This window comes from Mytilus trossulus, chromosome 3 (genome assembly GCF_036588685.1).
Source record: "Mytilus trossulus isolate FHL-02 chromosome 3, PNRI_Mtr1.1.1.hap1, whole genome shotgun sequence".
Lineage (NCBI taxonomy): Eukaryota > Metazoa > Mollusca > Bivalvia > Mytilida > Mytilidae > Mytilus > Mytilus trossulus.
The window spans coordinates 64,402,187-64,422,774 of NC_086375.1; the positions used below are offsets into that span (position 1 = coordinate 64,402,187).

The 20,588-nt window shown below is 32.4% G+C and overlaps 2 protein-coding genes across 2 annotated transcripts in view; both read left to right on the forward strand.

The window, feature by feature from the left end:
• LOC134712108 (serine/threonine-protein phosphatase 2A regulatory subunit B'' subunit gamma-like) overlaps positions 1–16,257 on the forward strand; it is a 38,798-nt gene extending 22,541 nt beyond the window's left edge. The window contains exons 11-13 of the mRNA XM_063573270.1: positions 10,840–10,977; positions 11,376–11,503; positions 13,237–16,257. Coding sequence (XP_063429340.1) covers positions 10,840–10,977; positions 11,376–11,503; positions 13,237–13,345 — 375 coding nt within the window. The 3' untranslated portion in view covers positions 13,346–16,257. The remainder of the gene's footprint in view (positions 1–10,839; positions 10,978–11,375; positions 11,504–13,236) is intronic.
• The window catches only part of LOC134712107 (ankyrin repeat and EF-hand domain-containing protein 1-like), a 45,595-nt gene continuing 27,134 nt past the window's right edge, over positions 2,128–20,588 (forward strand). The window contains exon 1 of the mRNA XM_063573263.1: positions 2,128–2,147. The gene's annotated coding sequence lies outside the window, so the exon portion shown is untranslated. The remainder of the gene's footprint in view (positions 2,148–20,588) is intronic.

The window sequence follows — 20,588 nt, forward strand, 5'->3', positions numbered from 1 at the left end:
ACCCTCCCCTTTTTCTTAAATTTCTGAATCCGCCCGCCAATGTAACGAGAGTAACTAAATACCCCTACTGTGAACAACAAGTGAAATGTCGAAATGTGAAGTTCTGACAAGATAAAATAAATATTAGCAAAGTTATTTGCCTAGACTACTCCTGACTTGGTACAAACAGAGACAAATTTATGTATTTAGTAGAAAACATTATAAAACAATACAAAGACAATAGTAAATGTTGTTGACATTAAAATAATAAGTTCCTATATTTGGAGACAAAACCATAAACATTTACCTATGACCTAAAACGTGATAGTAAAACTAATGTAAAATTACTTATTTTTTTCACAAGATTGCCGTTTTCCTACTCTGCACGGTGGGTGTGTCGTTGTTCGATTTCTTCTTTTCTGATTCTGGAATTTGTTCTTGAAAGATTACAATAATTTGCGAAAACATGCCATATATCCGAAAACGTATATTGTATACTCATTCAATGCGACATTTGACCAAATTCATATATATTAAATATATTTTTGCAGCATGAAATATCTCATTATACCCAATCTATTGGCCGTCGGCATGCACCACTGGGGACAGCGACATCTGGAAGTTGGGATGGGGTATAGGGTTAAACGGGAACCAGAGAATCCAAAGGATCCCAATGCAGTGGCCATACTATACGACGGGGAAAGAAAGGCCTACCTCAAGAAAAATCACTCTTTTGTGATAACAAGAATTTTAAAAATGAACATATCAAACGTAATTAGACTAAAACCAAAAGAAGACGCACTGGTCAAGAACAAACATGTGGGACCTCAGCAGCTATGTACAATTGGATTAAAAGTAAATGAAGAAATAAACTTGAAATCAGCAACAGACCTTTTAAAGTTACATGGTTTCCAGTTTGAAATCAAAGACGCTAAAATTAAGTGACTTATCTGAAACGAAAAATAAAAAAAATATATAACAATTTAATTGTTTAGTCAATAGACCTACAAAATACTCAAATACTAATCAGAGCTAAATCTTTTAGTTGCAGTTTTGAAAATAAACTTCTATTGCTTTCCTCAGATGAAGCGCGATATACATAACAAGAGGCTCCAAGGTGAATGAATCGCTCACCTGGGCATGTGTGAATGAACATGCTGCAAATATCGGTTTCCCATTGCAAACTAAAATTAATTTATAAAGATTTAATAAACTTCCAACTTTCTTAAGCTCCCATTTCTAAGGTCTCTGCATGGCTTTATGGTTTTGTCTCTAAATGCATTTCATCTCTATGTAGTCAATTATCTTGTAAATATTGTGTTTTAATGAATTTTCAGCAATGCCAAAGAAACGGAAGCAAAGTGTTTATAGAACATATACCGATGAAAATTTCATCAAGGCAATAGATGGCATCAAGAGTGGGCGAGTATCACAGAGAAAGGCGGCATCTCTCTATTCAATACCCCAAGCCACGTTAAGCGACCACATGCGGGGTCGAGTTAAAGATAACACACCTGTCGGACGCAAGCCAGTAATACCCATAGAAATAGAGAAACAAATCGTAAAAAAATGTGCTCAGGCTGCCGAAATGGGATTGGGCATGAATAAGGCCCAAGTAATGGAAAAGGTGGGGCACTTAGCCAAAGAGCTTAATCTTGATCAAAACTTCAAGAACAATACACCAGGCAAAGACTGGTGGTATGGGTTTAAGGGCAGAAATCCCACTGTTACACTTAGATCTCCGGAAAAATTGACAAGCATCAGAGCAAGAGCGCTCAACTCCGTAAAAGTAGGGGAGTATTTTCTGGATTTAAAGAAAGAGATGAATAGGTTAGGGTTGAATGATAAACCAGAACTAGTTTGGAATATGGACGAGAAAGGTGTACCACTTGAACACACCCCAAGCAAAGTAGTCGCTGCCAAATCGTCTAGGACCATACCTGGAAGGGTTTCAAATACACGTGAAAGAAACACAATATTCGGGTGTATCAATGCCCGAGGTGACAGAATGCCCCCACTTATAATCGTGAAAGGAAAAACACAAAAAGCAGTTATGAGCTACAACACCGCAGACGGGCCAGTAGGTGCAACTTGGACTTACCAAGCCAAAGCATGGACGGAAGATGTCATAGGGATTGAATGGTTCACCAACATATTTTTGAAGAAATGTGGAAATCAGCGGCCGCAACTTCTGATACTGGACGGTCACCATTCACACGAAGTGCTTGGGCTTATAGAAAAAGCTAGGGAAAATGAAATAACACTGCTAACTCTACCGCCACACACAACACACTATCTCTGTCCCTTGGATCGAACTGTCTTCGGTCCTCTAAGTAAAAATTATGATAGGATCTGCTCAGAGTATTGCCAAAATCCTGGCAATCTTGTTAACAAAATTACTTGGCCAGGTCTGTTCAGGAGGGCATTCGAAACAGCATTCAAACCAGAGAACATAATATCAGGATTCAGATCATGTGGAATATTCCCTTGGAACCCCTTAAACATTCCATCTGCTGCCTTTGCTCCTGCCTCTGCCTTTGATACCAACAAGCCCGCTGACACAAATGAACATCCATTACAATGGGTGATCAGTAAGTCCTTCGAAACCGAGGTTAGAGTAGAAGAAGTCACCGTAGTGAGGACAAAACCATCAGCCGGCCCCGAAGCTAGATGCATCACTACTGAAATTACTGACACCGTCCCGTTAAATGAAATTCAGGTACAGTCATACGAACAGAATGTCATTGATGTTCCAGGAAGTCCAGAAGATCCGCATTTTATGCACACTCTCTCTGCAAATGTTCTTCTGCCAATTGTTGATATTGAGACCAGAGAGGCAGTTGAATCCCTCATTTCCCTCGATAGCAGTTTCAGTGAAACTATATATGAAGTCGACTCTGTGTTTCAACCACTATCAGAGACCCTATCTACACCTTGTTCGTCAACTACTGTTGATTGGAATGCATCCGTAAATGCTATCTTTAGCGTTGATCCACCGCCGCAGAAAAAAGCTCGAATAAACAAAACGTCTGTGACAGGACACAGAATATTGACATCCGATGAAGTAATAGAGAGCAAGCGAAAGATCGAGGATATGAAACTGAAAAAAGAGCAAGCAAAGGAAAAGCGGCTAAAGATTAGAGAAATGATAAATGCTAAGAAACAAATAGAAAAGGAAATAAAAGCTGTGAGATCGGAAATTGATATAAATGTATAAAATTTAAATCAAAAATGGTTGGTGCCTTAAAGTTCCTGGTTACTAGTACTTGTCTTACTTACTGTACTCACTATAATAAATAATGACTTACTAGTACTTACTTACGAAGTTTTGGGGTCTAAAGGTTTTAACCTATCTGTCTACATTGTATGCCTGTCTGTCTGTCAGCAATATGTTGTCCACCATTCCCCTTTCACGACTTGCAGGTGTAATTTCCAATGAGACAACTCTTTACAAGAGACCAAATGCACAGAAATTAACAACTATAGGTCACCGTACGGTCTTCAACATTGAGCAAAGCCCATACCAATTTCTTGTTTATACTAAAGTTATATCGGTTCCCTGGAAGACCTCGTATAGAAAACAAATTATTCAACCCTCATCTTCGCCAGCCAAAGTTACGATCACTTTATTATTCTCTACACGGATCCTAACTTTTGGCTGGAGAAGATGTTTTTAAAATTTTAAATCATTGATGAACCGATAACTGTTTCTGCCTTGATGAAAAATTAGACACACTGCCGGGGTTTCTCAGGAACTGGGTTGGACGTAAAAGTTAACTTTACAAAATCATTGGTCACACGAAAGTTCAAATAAGCAAACAAAAAAAAAAAAAAGCAAAACTGCACACACGCACACAAACTGACTGTCGTGACACCAGATAACCTGTTTCTTCTTATCACTGAACAGGGAATATTTATTGCTTGCTTCATGTGTACATAAATTGAGTCAAGGGTACGCTAAAACAATCGCAGTGAGTACGGCGTACATTTTAATTGTTTTATTAAGTCCCGTAAAACGTTTTAGCATAGAACATATATTTTTTTCATGTACCGTGTACGCTCTAAAAACAACCCTGAATCCTGCGTACGAAAAGAGGGGTTATATACCCATATACATGTACGTGTTTCCTGAATAAAACAGCGATGAGAACATTCAACAGATTTAATCAAATTAGGCACGCATGTTTAAAAATTCAACATAATATTGAAAAAAAAACATGGCAAGAATTCAGTATATTTAATAAAAACTGGCATTGTCAAGACTGTCATCCTAGCTGTCATCCTATTTGGATCTAATTGCCATGATTGATGTCCTGTAAAGATCATCAATTGCTCACAAGTATGGTAAAATGAGGTTTTCCAAAAGGTAGGAACATGCAGACTGTGTGATCGAAATTGCCCGAATGTGTGACCGAAATTGACCGATCATGATCGAATTTAGCCGAAGTTAGATCTCGGCATCTATTGCTCTTTTGCCGTTACTACTTGGTAAATGAAGGTAAAACGCAGAGAAGTATGCATGTAAAGTAAAGCGTCTTTCCGACGCAATTTGAATTTTATAATTCGAACATGTCAACTCTACGGAAGCCATCTCTAAAAACGCACAATTGATTATTGATCGAAATAACCCGAATTTCCCCTATTGCTATCATACTGGCGTCGTCGTCGTCGTAGTCGTCGTCCGAATACTTTTAGTTTTCGCACTCTAACTTTAGTAAAAGTGAATAGAAATCTATGAAATTTTAACACAAGGTTTATGACCACAAAAGGAAGGTTGGTATTGATTTTGGGAGTTTTGGTCCCAACATTTTAGGAATTAGGGGCCAAAAAGGGCCCAAATAAGCATTTTCTTGGTTTTCGCACTATAACTTTAGTTTAAGCTAATAGAAATCTATGAAATTTTGACACAAGGTTTATGACCACAAAAGAAAGGTTGGGATTGATTTTGGGAGTTTTGGTTTCAACAGTTTAGGAATTAGGGGCCAAAAAAGGGCCCAAATAAGCATTTTTCTTGGTTTTTGCACCATAACGTTAGTATAAGTAAATAGAAATCTATGAAATTTAAACACAAGGTTTATGACCATAAAAGGAAGGTTGGTATAGATTTTGGGAGATTTGGTCCCAACAGTTTAGAAATAAGGGGCCCAAAGGGTCCAAAATTAAACTTTGTTTGATTTCATCAAAATTGAATAATTGGGGTTCTTTGATATGCTGAATCTAACTGTGTATGTAAATTTTTAACTTTTGGTCCCGTTTTCAAATTGGTTTACATTTAGGTCCAAAGGGTCCAAAATTACACTTAGTTTGATTTTGACAAAAAATGAATCGGTTGGGTTCTTTGATATGCTGAATCTAAAAATGTACTTAGATTCTTGATTATTGGCCCCGTTTTCAAGTTGGTCCAAATCGGGGTCCAAAATTAAACTTTGTTTGATTTCATCAAAAATTGAATATATGGGGTTCTTTGATATGCCAAATCTAACTGTGTATGTAGATTCTTCATTTTTGGTCCTGTTTTCAAATTGGTCTACATTAAAGTCCAAAGGGTCCAAAATTAAACTTAGTTTGATTTTAACAAAAATTGAAATCTTGGGGTTCTTTGATATGCTGAATCCAAACATGTTCTTAGATTTTTATACGACCGCAAATTTTGAAAAAATTTTCGTCGTATATTGCTATCACGTTGGCGTCGTCGTCGTCGTCGTCGTCGTCGTCGTCGTCGTCGTCGTCGTCGTCGTCGTCGTCGTCCGAATACTTTTAGTTTTCGCACTCTAACTTTAGTAAAAGTGAATAGAAATCTATGAAATTTTAACACAAGGTTTATGACCATAAAAGGAAGACTGGTATTGATTTTGGGAATTTTGGTCCCAACATTTTAGGAATAAGGGGCCAAAAAGGGCCCAAATAAGCATTTTCTTGGTTTTCGCACTCTAACTTTAGTTTAAGTTAATAGAAATCAATGAAATTTTGACACAAGGTTTATGACCACAAAAGAAAGGTTGGGATTGATTTTGGGAGTTTTGGTTTGATCAGTTTTGGAATTAGGGGCCAAAAAAGGGTCCAAATAAGCATTATTCTTGGTTTTCGCACAATAACTTTAGTTAAAGTAAATAGAAATCAATGAAATTTAAACACAATGTTTATGACCACAAAAGGAAGGTTGGTATTGATTTTGGGAGTTTCGGTCCCAACAGTTTAGGAATTAGGGGCCAAAAAGGGACCCAAATAAGCATTTTTCTTGGTTTTCGCACCATTGCATTAGTATAAGTAAATAGAAATCTATGAAATTTAAACACAAGGTTTATGACTATAAAAGGAAGGTTGGTAATGATTTTGGGAGTTTTGGTCCCAACAGTTAAGGAAAAAGGGGCCCAAAGGGTCCAAAATTAAACTTTGTTTGATTTCATCAAAATTGAATAATTGGGGTTCTTTAATATGCCGAATCTAACTGTGTATGTAGATTCTTAATTTTTGGTCCCGTTTTCAAATTGGTCTACATTAAGGTCCAAAGGGTCCAAAATTAAACTTAGTTTGATTTTAACAAAAATTGAAACCTTGGGGTTCTTTGATATGCTGAATCTAAAAATGTATTTAGATTTTTTATTATTGGCCCAGTTTTCAAGTTGGCCCAAATCGGGGTCCAAAATTAAACATTGTTTGATTTCATCAAAAATTGAATAACTGGGGTTCTTTGATATGCCAAATCTAACTGTGTATGTAGATTCTTAATTTTTGGTCCAGTTTTAAAATTGGTCTAAATTAAAGTGCAAAGGGTCCAAAATTAAACTAAGTTTGATTTTAACAAAAATTAAATTCTTGGGCCTCTTTGATATGCTGAATCTAAACATGTACTTAGATTTTTGATTATGGGCCCAGTTTTCAAGTTGGTCCAAATCAGGATCTAAAATTATTATATTAAGTATTGTGCAATAGCAAGTCTTTTCACAGTATTGTGCAATGGCAAGAAATATCTAATTTCACAATATTGTGAAATAGCAAATTTTTTTTTAATTAAGAGTTATCTTTCTTTGTCCAGTATAGTAAGCAAGAAATATCTTCAAGAATTTTTTTTAATTGGAGTTATCTTTCTTTGTCCAGAATCAACTTAAATCTTTGTTATATACAATATACAATGTATATTCACTTTTTACTACCAACTGATAAATTTAAATAATCTTTACCATTCAGTGATAACAAGCAGTTTTTTTACATCTTAATATTTTATGATGTATTTAAATGAGTAGTAATTGTTGCAAACTCCATTAGAATATTTTAATTGAAATTAGTTTTGGAATAAGGGAAAGGGGGATGTGATTAAAAAATTGGGTTCAATTTTTCTCATTTGAAATTTCATAAATAAAAAGAAAATTTCTTCAAACATTTTTTTGAGTGGATTAATATTCAACAGCATAGTGAATTGCTCTAAGAGAAAACCAAAAATTTTAAGTTCATTTGAATACATTCATTCTGTGTCAGAAACCTATGCTGTGTCAACTATTTAATCACAATCCAAATTTAGAGCGGAATCCAGCTTGAATGTTGTGTCCATACTTGCCCCAACCGTTCAGGGTTCAACCTCTGCGGTCGTATAAAGCTACGCCCTGCGGAGCATCTGGTTGATTATGGGCCCAGTTTTCAAGTTGGTCCAAATCAGGATCTAAAATTATTATATTAAGTATTGTGCAATAGCAAGTCTTTTCAATTGCACAGTATTGCGCAATGGCAAGAAATATCTAATTGCACAATATTGTGAAATAGCAAAAAAATTTTTTTTAATTAGAGTTATCCTTCTTTGTCCAGAATAGTTTGCAAGAAATATCTAATTTCACAATATTGTGCAATAGCAAGATTTTTTTTTAATTGGAGTTATCTTTCTTTGTCCAGAATCAACAAGAAATATCTAATTTCACAATATTGTGCAATAGCAAGAATTTTTTTAATTGGAGTTATCTTTCTTTGTCCAGAATCAACAAGAAATATCTAATTTCACAATATTGTGCAATAGCAAGAATATTTTTTAATTGGAGTTATCTTTCTTTGTCCAGAATCAACTTAAATCTTTGTTATATACAATATACAATGTATGTTCACTTTTTACTACCAACTGATAAATTAAAATAATCTTTACCATTCAGTGATAACAAGCAGTTTTTTTTACATCTTAATATATTATGATGTATTTAAATGAGTAGTTATTGTTGCAAACTCCATTAGAAATTTTAATTGAGATTAGTTTTGGAATAAGGGAAAGGGGGATGTGATTAAAAAAATTGGGTTCAATTTTTCTCATTTGAAATTTTATAAATAAAAAGAAAATTTCTTCAAACATTTTTTTGAGAGGATTAATATTAACTATTATAGAGGAACACATTCATTCTGTGTCAGAAACCTATGCTGTTTCAACTATTTAATCACAATCCAAATTTAGAGCTGAATCCAGCTTGAATGTTGTGTCCATACTTGCCCCAACCGTTCAGGGTTCAACCTATGCGGTCGTATAAAGCTACGCCCTGCGGAGCATCTGGTTGACACGTGTGTTGAAACTTATTTTCGAACGACGTTTTTACTTTTTTTTCTTTATCGGTTTTCATGCTTTTTATTTTTCACCAAGTTTTGATTAAAAGCTAAGTCAAATAACTGACGTGAATCTGTTTTTCTTGTTTATGAAATGACGATTTAATTTCGTCTTTGTCAGTGTACCCCCCTTTTTTTACGGGAAATTATTAGACAATGTCATGCGATGTTTACAGCTGAGCAATAATATTTCATCAAACTAAAATTTAAGAACAATGAAAAAATAGTATGACAAACATATTATTAGAAAGGTGAAATATATTTTTATTTTGCATATGTTTTCTGTCTTGAAAGATCTTTTTTTTTCTTTTTTTTTCCCGACCGACCGACCCGACTTTTTCATGGAGAAAATCCGTAAACCAACAAATTAAAAAACCGTGGCCTTATATACAATATACAATGTATTCACTTTTTACCACCAACTGATAAATTTAAATAATCTTTACCATTCAGTGATAACAAGCAGTTTTTTTTACATCTTAATATTTTATGATGTATTTAAATGAGTAGTTATTGTTGCAAACTCCATTAGATATTTTAATTGAGATTAGTTTTGGAATAAGGGAAAGGGGGATGTGATTAAAAAATTGGGTTCAATTTTTCTCATTTGAAATTTCATAAATAAAAAGAAAATTTCTTCAAACATTTTTTTGAGAGGATTAATATTCAACAGCATAGTGAATTGCTCTAAGAGAAAACAAAAATTTTAAGTTCATTAGAATACATTCATTCTGTGTCAGAAACCTATGCTGTGCCAAATTTAGAGCTGAATCCAGCTTGAATGTTGTGTCCATACTTGCCCCAACCGTTCAGGGTTCAACCTCTGCGGTCGTATAAAGCTACGCCCTGCGGAGCATCTGGTTCCATTTGCTTTATTCTTTGGGAATAGATCTTTATTTACAAACATATGGTTAACAAAATATATGATTTGTTTAAGAATTTGGCTCCTTTAAAATTTAAAAATGTGTATCCTGTTTATTACTTGACTTTTCATCAATAACCTATTACATGGTTTATTGTAACAGTAACCCATGTATCTTGTGTATGGTTAGATTTAGATTGCAAATGTGCTAAAAGTTTATGCTTATAAATTTGAAACCTTCTAAATGGTGAGACTTTCACTATATGTAAATCACTTTGGAGAAAATTTTGGATTATATTGAGCTTTTTTGTTGTTGTTATGGTTTGAATTGAAAATTTGTAAATAATTTGACCCAACTGATCTGATGATGCAGATGCTCACGTCTTAAGTCAATAATGCTCTGTTTTATTAAATATTTCTAGAGTTATCTCTCTTGAAACTTATTTCAGTACTCACTTTTGTCATCACATCAACCATAACAATTCATATTATGAAGCCTTTAGATGGTAATTACTTTGCATGGGAGATAACAATCTGAACAGAAAAGGGAGTTGAGCTAAATATAAATTGTACATTTGCAATGTTGCAGATTTTGTTTAGAGTCTGTCATGTTGCAAATGACTTGTAATGTCTGTCTTCCTATTAAAGGTCAGTAGTTTTCTGTGGGCACCCACTAGGCTCCACCCATCAAAACTGACTGCCACAAAATAACCCAAAAGTGGCACTTAAGGGCATACGATACAGTTTTGATCCTGTATTTACAAGTTCATGAAAATTTGCATATAGGCAATTTTTTACCTGATTAAATCAAATATGTAATAAAAAATATACCTTCATGTGCTACTTTTTGAGTAAAATGAGGTCGAAATTTTGTATATTTGCTCGAAATTCAGATTTGTGGCCGTAATTTCTTTTTCGAAAGAAAGACATAACTTTTTTTTTATAAAAGATAAAAACAAATTGTTTTTTGTTAAATAATCGGTAATTTCTGTATTTTGTAAATATCCTTAAAAAATATGCAATTTATTATTCAGAAATAACTCATATTTAGTAAAAAACGTAATTTTTTACTCCATGTTTATCACAATTAAAAAAAAATCCTCTATTTACAGTTTTATAAAATTTGGGTCGAATAATCTCCCTGCAAAATTAAACCAAATGCCGTTTTGAAAAATAGGGGTCCATGAACTCGTTTTCAGATTAAATCAGTTTGAATGATAAAAATCAGTCGAAAAATGCATCTTTTCCCGATACGTCACAGTTTGACGTCGCGAAAATAACAAATTACGTTAGCAACGTCATTACCTTCCCTGTAACTGTATCGTATGCCCTTAAAAGGGGGACACCAACAAAAACAATCAATCAATGTTATAAATGACTAATTTGTAGTTATAACAGTGTTTATTTCTTTTTGTCTATTACAGGACTACAAAACCTACCTAGACTTTGTATTAGCATTAGAAAATAAAAAGGAACCTCAAGCATTACGATACTTATTTAGAATATTAGATGTACAACATAAAGGATACCTGAATGTGTTTGCCCTCAATTATTTCTTTAGGGTAAGTGATTCATATACAGGGTTTTTCTGTTCATCTTGAAACTTAATAGATAATTATTTTAAGATTGATTTTTTGCTGATGGTCATAAAATTTGAAAAAGAAGATTAATTGTATAAATATTTATACACTTGTTTTTATTATTTTGCTTTTAATTTTTTAAGAATAGAAAATCACACAAGATGATATCATTATATAAATAAAATTTTAAGTCAACTTGTGTTTTTTAATTACTGTCTTATTGAATTATATGAAAAGATATGGGTTTGTGGTAGTAATACAGCAACCCAACAAAAGACATGATCTTGAAGAAAGAGGCAAAATGACAATATTTAAAACTGAGTATTCTTTCTAACAAAGTAATGACTAGTTTAATACATCATGATTATATGATTTCTAAGGCTATCCAAGAACAGATGAAACTTCATGGACAAGAACCTATATCATTTCAAGATGTGAAAGATGAAATATTTGACATGGTCAAACCAAAAGATCCATTAAAATTAACACTACAAGATTTAATTGTGAGGTAAGTTAAGACAAGCTAACTTGAAACCATGCCATTACAGGGAATTATATATTTACCGTAAATTCAGAAACTATAGTGATTATTTTATTAATGCCAAACTGACATGTTTGTTTGATTCCAATCTTAATTGTTGTTCGGTGTGAGCCAAGGCTCTGTGTTGAAGGCCGTACATTGACCTATAATGGTTTACCTTTTTAGCTCACCTGGCATAGCCATGTGAGCTTATGCCATCACTTGGCGTCTGTCGTCGCCCGTCGTCGTAAACTATTTCAAGAATCTTCTCCTCTGAAACTACTGGGCCGAATACTTCCAAACTTTAACTGAATGTTCCTTAGGGTATCTAGTTTATAAATTGTATCCGAAGTTTTGATCCATCAACAAACATGGTCGCCATGGCTAAAAATAGAACATAGGGGTCAAATGCAGTTTTTGGCTTATATCTCAAAAACGAAAGCATTTAGAGCAAATCTGACATGGGGTAAAAATATTCATTAGGTCAAGATCTATCAGCCCTGAAATTTTCAGATGAATCTAACCATCCATTGTTGGGTTGCTGCCACCTAATTGGTAATTTTAAGGAAATTTTGCAGTTTTGGATTATTGTCTTGAATATCATTGAAGATAAAGATAAACTGTAAACAGCAAAAATGTTCAGCAAAGTAAGATCTACAAAAAAGTTAACATGACCAATATTGTCAATTGACCCCTTAAGGAGTTATTGCCCTTTAAAGACAAATTTGCTCTATTTGTTCATCAAACTTGCTTAAATTAAAAAAATCTTCTCCTATGAAACAACTGGGCCAAATACTCTCAAACTTTAAATGAATGTTCGTTGGAGTATCTACTTTCTAAATTGTATCCGAAGTTTTGATCCATCAACAAACATGGCAGCTGTGGCTAAAAATAGAACATAGGGGTCAAATGCAGTTTTTGGCTTATATCTCAAAAACTAAAGCATTAAAATCAAATTTGTCATGGTTAAAAATGTTCAATAGGTCATGATCTATCAGCCCGGAAATTTTCAACAATCCATTGTTGAGTTGCTGCCACTAAATTTGTAATTTTAAGGAAATTTTGCAGTTTTTGGTTATTATCTTGAATATTATTGCATATAAAGATAAACTGTAAACAGCAGAAATGTTTGTCAAAGTAAGATCTACAAATAATCAATATGATCAACATTTAAATGGCATTTTAAAGCAAAAATAATAATTGTGAAAGGTTTAAGCAAAACGTTTCAGGTGAGCGAATCAGGCTCTTGAGAGCCTCTTGTTTTTAAATTGTTATTTGGATGGAGCATTGTCTCATTGGCACTCATACCACATCTTCCTATATCTATTAGGTAGGAATGCCAGTTTTCATGTCTATATCATGGTTTTCTCCTGGTAATCATGCTTCCTCCACCAATAAAAACTGGCTGCCAAGCTATATCTAATATTGCTGAGAATGGCTTAAAACACAACATTCAATTTAATAAAAAATGTAGCTAAGTAAGTCCATTCCAGATCATATAAATAACAAAAACATAAATAATTATATTGATTTATCTTCTCTAGAAATTGTGGAATCCACTGTGTTATGGTACACAAATCTACCTATTGGTTCAAAAAATTCTTTGTAGAATTTGACTATAAACTTAAAAATACAGATAGCAAGAGACAATTGCTTATGTAACCCACGTGGTAGGTAAATTCTAAATTTCTTGTTAATTAATCCTCAAATATTTATTTCAGTGGTAAAGGTGATACAGTGGTCAGTATATTAACTGATTTGAATGACTTCTGGACATATGAAAACAGAGAATATCTAGTACCAGATACAGCAGAGGAATCAGAGATCTAATGGCAGTTATAATTCATCAGCGGGAACTTGTGCAACTTAATAGAACATGTAGCAGTTTCCTTAGATTTGTGATAGAATACTAGATTTTACAAGGTCAAAAACCAGTATTGCAATATCAAATAATGGTGTGTCACTTCATAAAACATGGTCAATTTCATTTATCTGTGGTAAAGGGCATTTCAGTCATTTTACAATATACCTAATTACAAGTCAAATCACCCATTACTAGTCATTACATACTTGAAACCGTCCAATTACAGATAAGTTGTCTCGTGGCATATTTAGATATAGAAACCTATAAAGGGATAGCAAAAATCTTCATCCTTTGAAATTGCAGAAAATGATTTTGAATTGATACAATTTTTTTAGGCTTTCTGTTTCCTCATTTTGAAAGTAGAAAAATAATTTATCATGTTTATGGTATGTAAATAGTAGAAATCCTAACATTTTAGTAATAATAATCTGTTTATATAAGTGTGTGCCATTACTAGTAAATCCTATAACATTGTCAGTTAAATATGAGCTAAGATTTATGACTACAAAGTTTTTCTTTTTACCAGAGAAACAAAGCGTGTTTCAGTTACTGTCTCAAACTACAAATTGATTATATTTCATCTGAAATAAGGCCTTATATAGTCAATAGGAAAATATCCAGCAATTATCTATACAAGCTTCTGAGCACTGCCTAACTCTACTGTGCAATTACCTTGTGCAACTTTTTTAAAACCGTTATATATTTGTAAAGTTATTTCCTAGATTGGTCTGTTTGGAAGATGTTTTTGTCAGTTTCTTATTTTAAATTGAGATATAAATGTGTACAAGTTGTTGGTTTAGAATTTAAAAGAAATATATATTTGAACAGATTTCTTAATACCTTAATACCAGCCTCTAAAAAAGACAAGGACATAAATCTTTGACAAAGCTGTTAAAAGTTTAAAGTATTTTAATTTAAGTTGTACCCAACACCATCACTAAAGTTAATTTGGCTCGTTTAATTTTCATAAAATTTTGAAAAAGTATTAACTTTGACCATTTGACAAAAATATAAAAATTTTAAAAAATTTGAACCAACCATTTTATCAGAAAAAATACACTGGTTATATAGCAGTTTGACAAACACTTATTTTGATCATTGAGAAACTTAATGTTCCCTTTACAACACAACTTAATTCAAATGTTTATCTGATTTTAAAAGAGTTATCTCCCTGTAGTGTTAGGTTCCACCTTAAAGTGAAGTGACAGTGTGTTACTTGGTAACTATTTTTTTTTAACCATTATAATTTGTTTGTTATATTTAATGTTACTGTCTGAATAGTTTGTTTCGTTTATGTTTTGTTTTCCAATGTTGGTGTATTTTGTCATTGTTTGTACTGAGAGGTTGTAAATATGTGAATTCTCAGTCTCCAAGCACGTCATAGTTCTATTGTTATTAGAAATAATTAGTCTTATTCCTTAGAGTAAAATAAGTTAGACTACAAATGTATATATATATTAATACCAAATGATAAGTACTTTTTTACTGGTTTCTACAAATGAATACATGTATCAAAATATAGGTAAAAGCAAATTTATTCCAAATTCATTTAGAAAAGTTATTTGATACAATACACATTTCTGTCTCTAATTGTGATTTACTGTAATTTCTTATCATCCTTCTTGACAATGCTTTCTTTTATTAGTTATTGTCCTAAGATTGTATGTTCTTCTAAAGTTATATACACTTTTAAACACTTGACAAATGATATCTTTTCTTTTTGTTTATTTCAGCATATCTCATATTACCTCTCAAGTTTGCTCCTTTGGATCCATATTTATAAATGAGTAGTGACCCACGTTTTCTTCAGCATATATATCTTTAAGAAATTCTGCAAAATTTTTGTTTCCGCAAAACAATGATATCTTCCATATTGAAGATTTTAAGATTTTGTAAATTTTTAATCAGACTTTCAATGTTGAAAACTCAGCATTAAAAAATCATATACAATAAACTCATGTTTGTTTGAATGTATAATTACTAAATTTTACAGGATATTTGTTCCATAAACTCCCCTGTGATTTTGAGATACTTTTAGATCAGTCTTTCCAGAGTTATTGCCCTTTCATTAAAATCTCCTCACCTTATGCACTTTGTACTTGCCAGCAACTGAGTATTAGATTATTTATACATGTATACAAAAAAATATCACCTACTTAAAATTTACAAAATTGAACAAAAATAGAATTAAACCTGTTGAAAGAAAAAACAAAAAATTGACATAGCTTGTACTTGTAATTATTGTCTATAATACATGACATTGTAATTATTTTTTGGCTGATATTAGAAAATGAGAAAACCTGAAAATTGAATATCATCTCAACATTGATATTTACTGATTTCTTAATATGAAAGATAATGGAAAAATCAATACTCTACACTGTATAACACAGACTATTCTAAGCTGATAAACTATAATCGATAATAACTTTGACAATTGCTTGATAAATACCGTCCCAAAAGTTATATTTTTTTTTCATGCGTTTGTCTTTTGAACTTTTCATAAAATACATGATTAAATTGATTTATCCTGTGTTAAAATTGATACAAATGTATTAACTTTTAAAACTAGTTATATTATCTGATACATGTTAAATATAAATTGAGGGATTATTTTTATCTTATTACACACCAACAATTTTAGTTGGTGTCAATGAAAGCTAAATTGATATCATTTGGAACATGTGGTAACTTTTATAAAAAACAAGTGTAATATACTCATTCAATAATATTGATCTTTAATCAGATAATGAAATGTTGAAAGTATTTTTAAATGCAGTGTACAAGGCAGCAGCTGTATATTGTTTTATGTTATCACTGCCTGATATTGTATAATATTGTGAGGTTATATTGTAAATAAAATATTTGTGAATATTAATATTTATTTCGTAATCTATTGAAACCTGTCCATTCAAATCAATTGTGACAATAGAAAATAGTACTAAACTAAGAGATTTCATTGGCATGCATTTGTTTTGGTCATTTCTCTTGTGGATTGTCCCAATATCATTGGCGTAGACAAATGCAATGATCTGTATATCTTTAATTCTTATCTGCTCTGACTTGGGTTAACTTAATTCTTTGTTACAATGGTGATATCCCTATGACCTTTTTGTGGCCTATCATAGTCGCCACACCCTAATATGGATACGGTTAGCTTCTGTAACAGTGTGGGCTATCAGATTGTTGTCTGTAGTATATAGAATTGTTATGATGTGCCTGTTCCACTCCATGGTTCAGGGATTAACAATTAAAATAAATCTTTTGATGGAGTTCCACCCTCTTTGCATTTTAAGAACCTTCCCAACAACTCTTTCAAAGGCCTGTATGTGACCTGTTGCAAGGCCAAATTTCTGTTCTTATCCAATATACACTAATTTCCTATGGCAGTTTAAATTTAATCCCAGACATCTTTATTACAGAACCTATCTAGATTTATTGTGTTTATCAATTGTTCTCCTCCTGAATATGCATGAAATATTTTCCACTGGACATTAAGCAACCAACAATCAATCAATCAAATATTTTGAAGAGATGACTTCAACTTTACCATTAAAAAAAAACATTTGTTCAATAGCTTTTTAATGGGCAGCAACCTGTCAATGAAATCAGTTTAGGAAGTAAGCCCTTTTATCTGTACAAGGGCAATAACTCTAAAATCATTTCCAGGGATTCTTTCAAACATTAAACAAAATATCATTAAGAAATGGCATGAGATTGCTATATGTGTTAATTTTCGTATTATTTCTATTTCAAGGGTGCATAACTCCTGTGGGGGGAAAATAGCAAAACAGTTTGGTGATCGAACTCTTCGAAGACCTTTCAGATATAATAACATTTGATACGAATTTCTTTAAAACAATATCAATAATATAGACATGAGAGTGCTTACAATGATATAGACTACAATGCAATGTTCAATAGGAATTACGCTTTAAAGGTACATGTGTACATTATTCTTGTAAAGATAGTTGAAAGGCATTGATTTTCAAACTTGTCCAAGACATTTCTGATATAAATCTTTGATATCAATTTTATAAACAATTGACAAGAATTTAAGCTTGAGAGTTTCCTAAAATATTTAAATTTTCGATGGGGATATCTGCTTTTAAAAAAAAATGATAGACACTGACTTTATAAATGTTCCGAGACGCTACTGATAAAAATCCCTATTCAAGATTTTATAAAAAATATGACGAGTTGTACATGTGAGGTATTTACAGGATGTGATTCATGGACACACAGAAGAGAGAACGGTGGCCATTGATTTTGTGTTGTATTGGAGAAATTGATGTCTTATCTCCTGGAGTTTTAGTTCTCAACCAACTGTCAGTGACAAACTTCCTAGTAAATAAAGCGGACTATATATTAACTATCTTTAGGTATCTTTGGTTTTTAGTTAAATCGGAAAGAGGAAATTAACATTATTGTTAGACTTTGTTCTCCTTGAGAAATCCTTGTACAAAAAAAGTACATGGCAGTGATATTAGAAGAGTATGTGATATGGTTTCCATTTTAATAAAGAAAATATAGGGAAAAAAGTGTAAATGTCCAACACTATTCCTCATCTTTATACAACCGCAAAAAAAATGTGTGGTCGTATTTTGGTATAAAGTCGTCGTCATCCGAAGACATTTGGTTTCCGGACACTAATAAGTATAAGTAAAAAAAAATCTTTGAAACACAAAGGGAAGGTTGGAATTGATTTTGAGGATTATGGTCAGATCAGTTTAGGAATTAGGGGCCAAAAAGGGCCTAAATAAGCATTTTCTTGTTTCCAGACAATAATAACTTGTGGAACGGTGTATGGATCTCTCTGAATTTATACAACAAGTTTCCATACCACAAAGGACTGTTTAGGGTTGACTTTTTGGGGGTTATGGCTCAAACCGTTTAGAAATTAGGGAGAAAAACAAAGGTTTCCTGGTTATGGACAATAAGCAGTGAAAGGGAGGTAATCCAAACAGACCAGAGTTTTGGATTACCTCCATTACACTGCTTTTAAATTATTTATACAGAAATGTGGTATTGTCTTGAGTGTTTAAATATTGTCAATTTATTTTTAGAAATTATTATTAATTACTTTTAGCCATGATTGTGTATGTCATTTTCTATTTTAAGACTTTTATGATGTATTTAAATGGGTTGTTATGGATGCAAACTCCATTGGAAATTTGAATTGAGATTATGAGACCCTATCTCGAGGGTGATAAAACTAAAGGTTCTTAAGAGCCTGTGTCACTCACCTTGGTCTTTGTGCATATTAAACAAAGGACACAGATGGATTAATGACAAATGGTGTTTTGGTGATGGTGATGTGTTTGTAGATCTTACTTTACCGAACATTCTTGCTACTTACAATTATATCTATCTATAATGAACTTGGCCCATTAGATACAGAGACAAATATTTTGTTAAAATTTACTAAAATTTTCAAAATTTATGAAAATTGTTAAAAAAAATCTATAAAGGGCAATAACTCCCTAAGGGGTCAAGTGACCAATTTTGTTCATGTTGACTTATTTGTAGATCTTACTTTGCTGAACATTGCTGTTTACAGTTTATCTCTATCTATAATAATATTAAAGATAAAATAACCAAAAACGGCAATATTTCCTTAAAATTACCAATTCAGGGGTAGCAACCCAACAACCGGTTGTCCAATTCATCTGCAAATTCCAGGACAGATAGATCTTGACTTGATAAACAATTTAACCCAATGTTAGATCGGCTCTAAATGCTTTGGTTTCAGAGTTATAAGCCAAAATCTACAGTTTACCCCTATGTTCTATTTTTAGCCATGGCGACCATCTTGATTGGTTGGCCAGGTCACCGGACACAATTTTCAAACTAGATACCCCAATGCTGATTGTGGCCAAGGTTGGTTTAATTTGGCCCAAAAGTTTCAGAGGAGAAGGTTTTTGTAAAAGTTAACGACGACCACGACAGACGACGGACGTCAAGTGACGAGAAAGCTCACTTGGCCCTTTGGACCAGGAGGGCTAAAAAATGGGTGGGACAAATTTTTCTCAATTCAGATTTCAATGATTAAAATATGCCTCAAAATAATTTAAGTTATTCTAGTTATCTTGCAGTCAATTCTTTTTCTTTTATACTTATTCAGTGATGAGTTATTTCGTTTTTTTTTAATAAAGTTTATTATACTTTTTCTCAGTATTTTAACATTCATAGTGATATCAATACAAATCTACTAAGTTATTCTAATTAGCTTGCAGTCATTTTATTTCATTGATATAAACTGTTCCCTCAAGTTATGATGTGTAGACGATTTTTTTTTTTTTTTTGTGTTTTTTTTTAAAGTAATGTTTACTAATATATTTCTTAGTGTGCAAACATGTCTGGTTATATCAGTACAAATCCTTTAAGTTATTATAGAAAGCTTGCGGTCATTTTTTTAATGTCAAATATTAGGATTTGATGGATATGACAATTTTCCGACTATTTCTCTAAAGTGTAAATTGACATTTTGTATCAATTAGTAATTGGTTTTATCGATCTTTGGAAGCTGAGCAGAGACTGGTATCGACAACTTCAGACTTTAAGCAGGTGTTACTTGTCTGACATTGATTATTCATTTTATTAGAACTTACGACTCATTTTTCACCTGCTTTCTTACCCAACGTGTACCATTAACACTATCAGCATATTATGCTGTTTGCCAGAGACATGCATTAGATACACCTTGAAGGTGTTAACCCGAATGAGTGTATATATCACATTTACACCGAGTTATTATTTTCATTGCAGAATGATAGTTTTCAATAATTTAGGAGGAAGTCTTTCAACGATTCGATCATGTTTTTAAAAGCATTAAAATGGTTACTAACTATATCCAATTTCATTTAACAGCATATTGGCGTAATTAATACATAAGATTTGTCTTTGTTTAACTAGGTAGTCCTTTTGAAGCAATGGACGTTTTTATCAGTTGTTCAATTTCTATAGAATTGAACGCATACTGCAATTTCAAAGGTTATCCAGGCAATCCGAAGATTTATAGATTTATAGATATACATATCAATCCAAACTGAAAGAGTACGTGACACAAGCGAACCAAAGACAAATTCTTCTTTAAAAATTCTATTTTTAAAATACTTGTGTTGGTAAAAACATAAAAAAAACAACCATGGACATTAAATATGACTTATCAGTATACAAGTTATACAATACTAGTAACCTGGCGTTGTT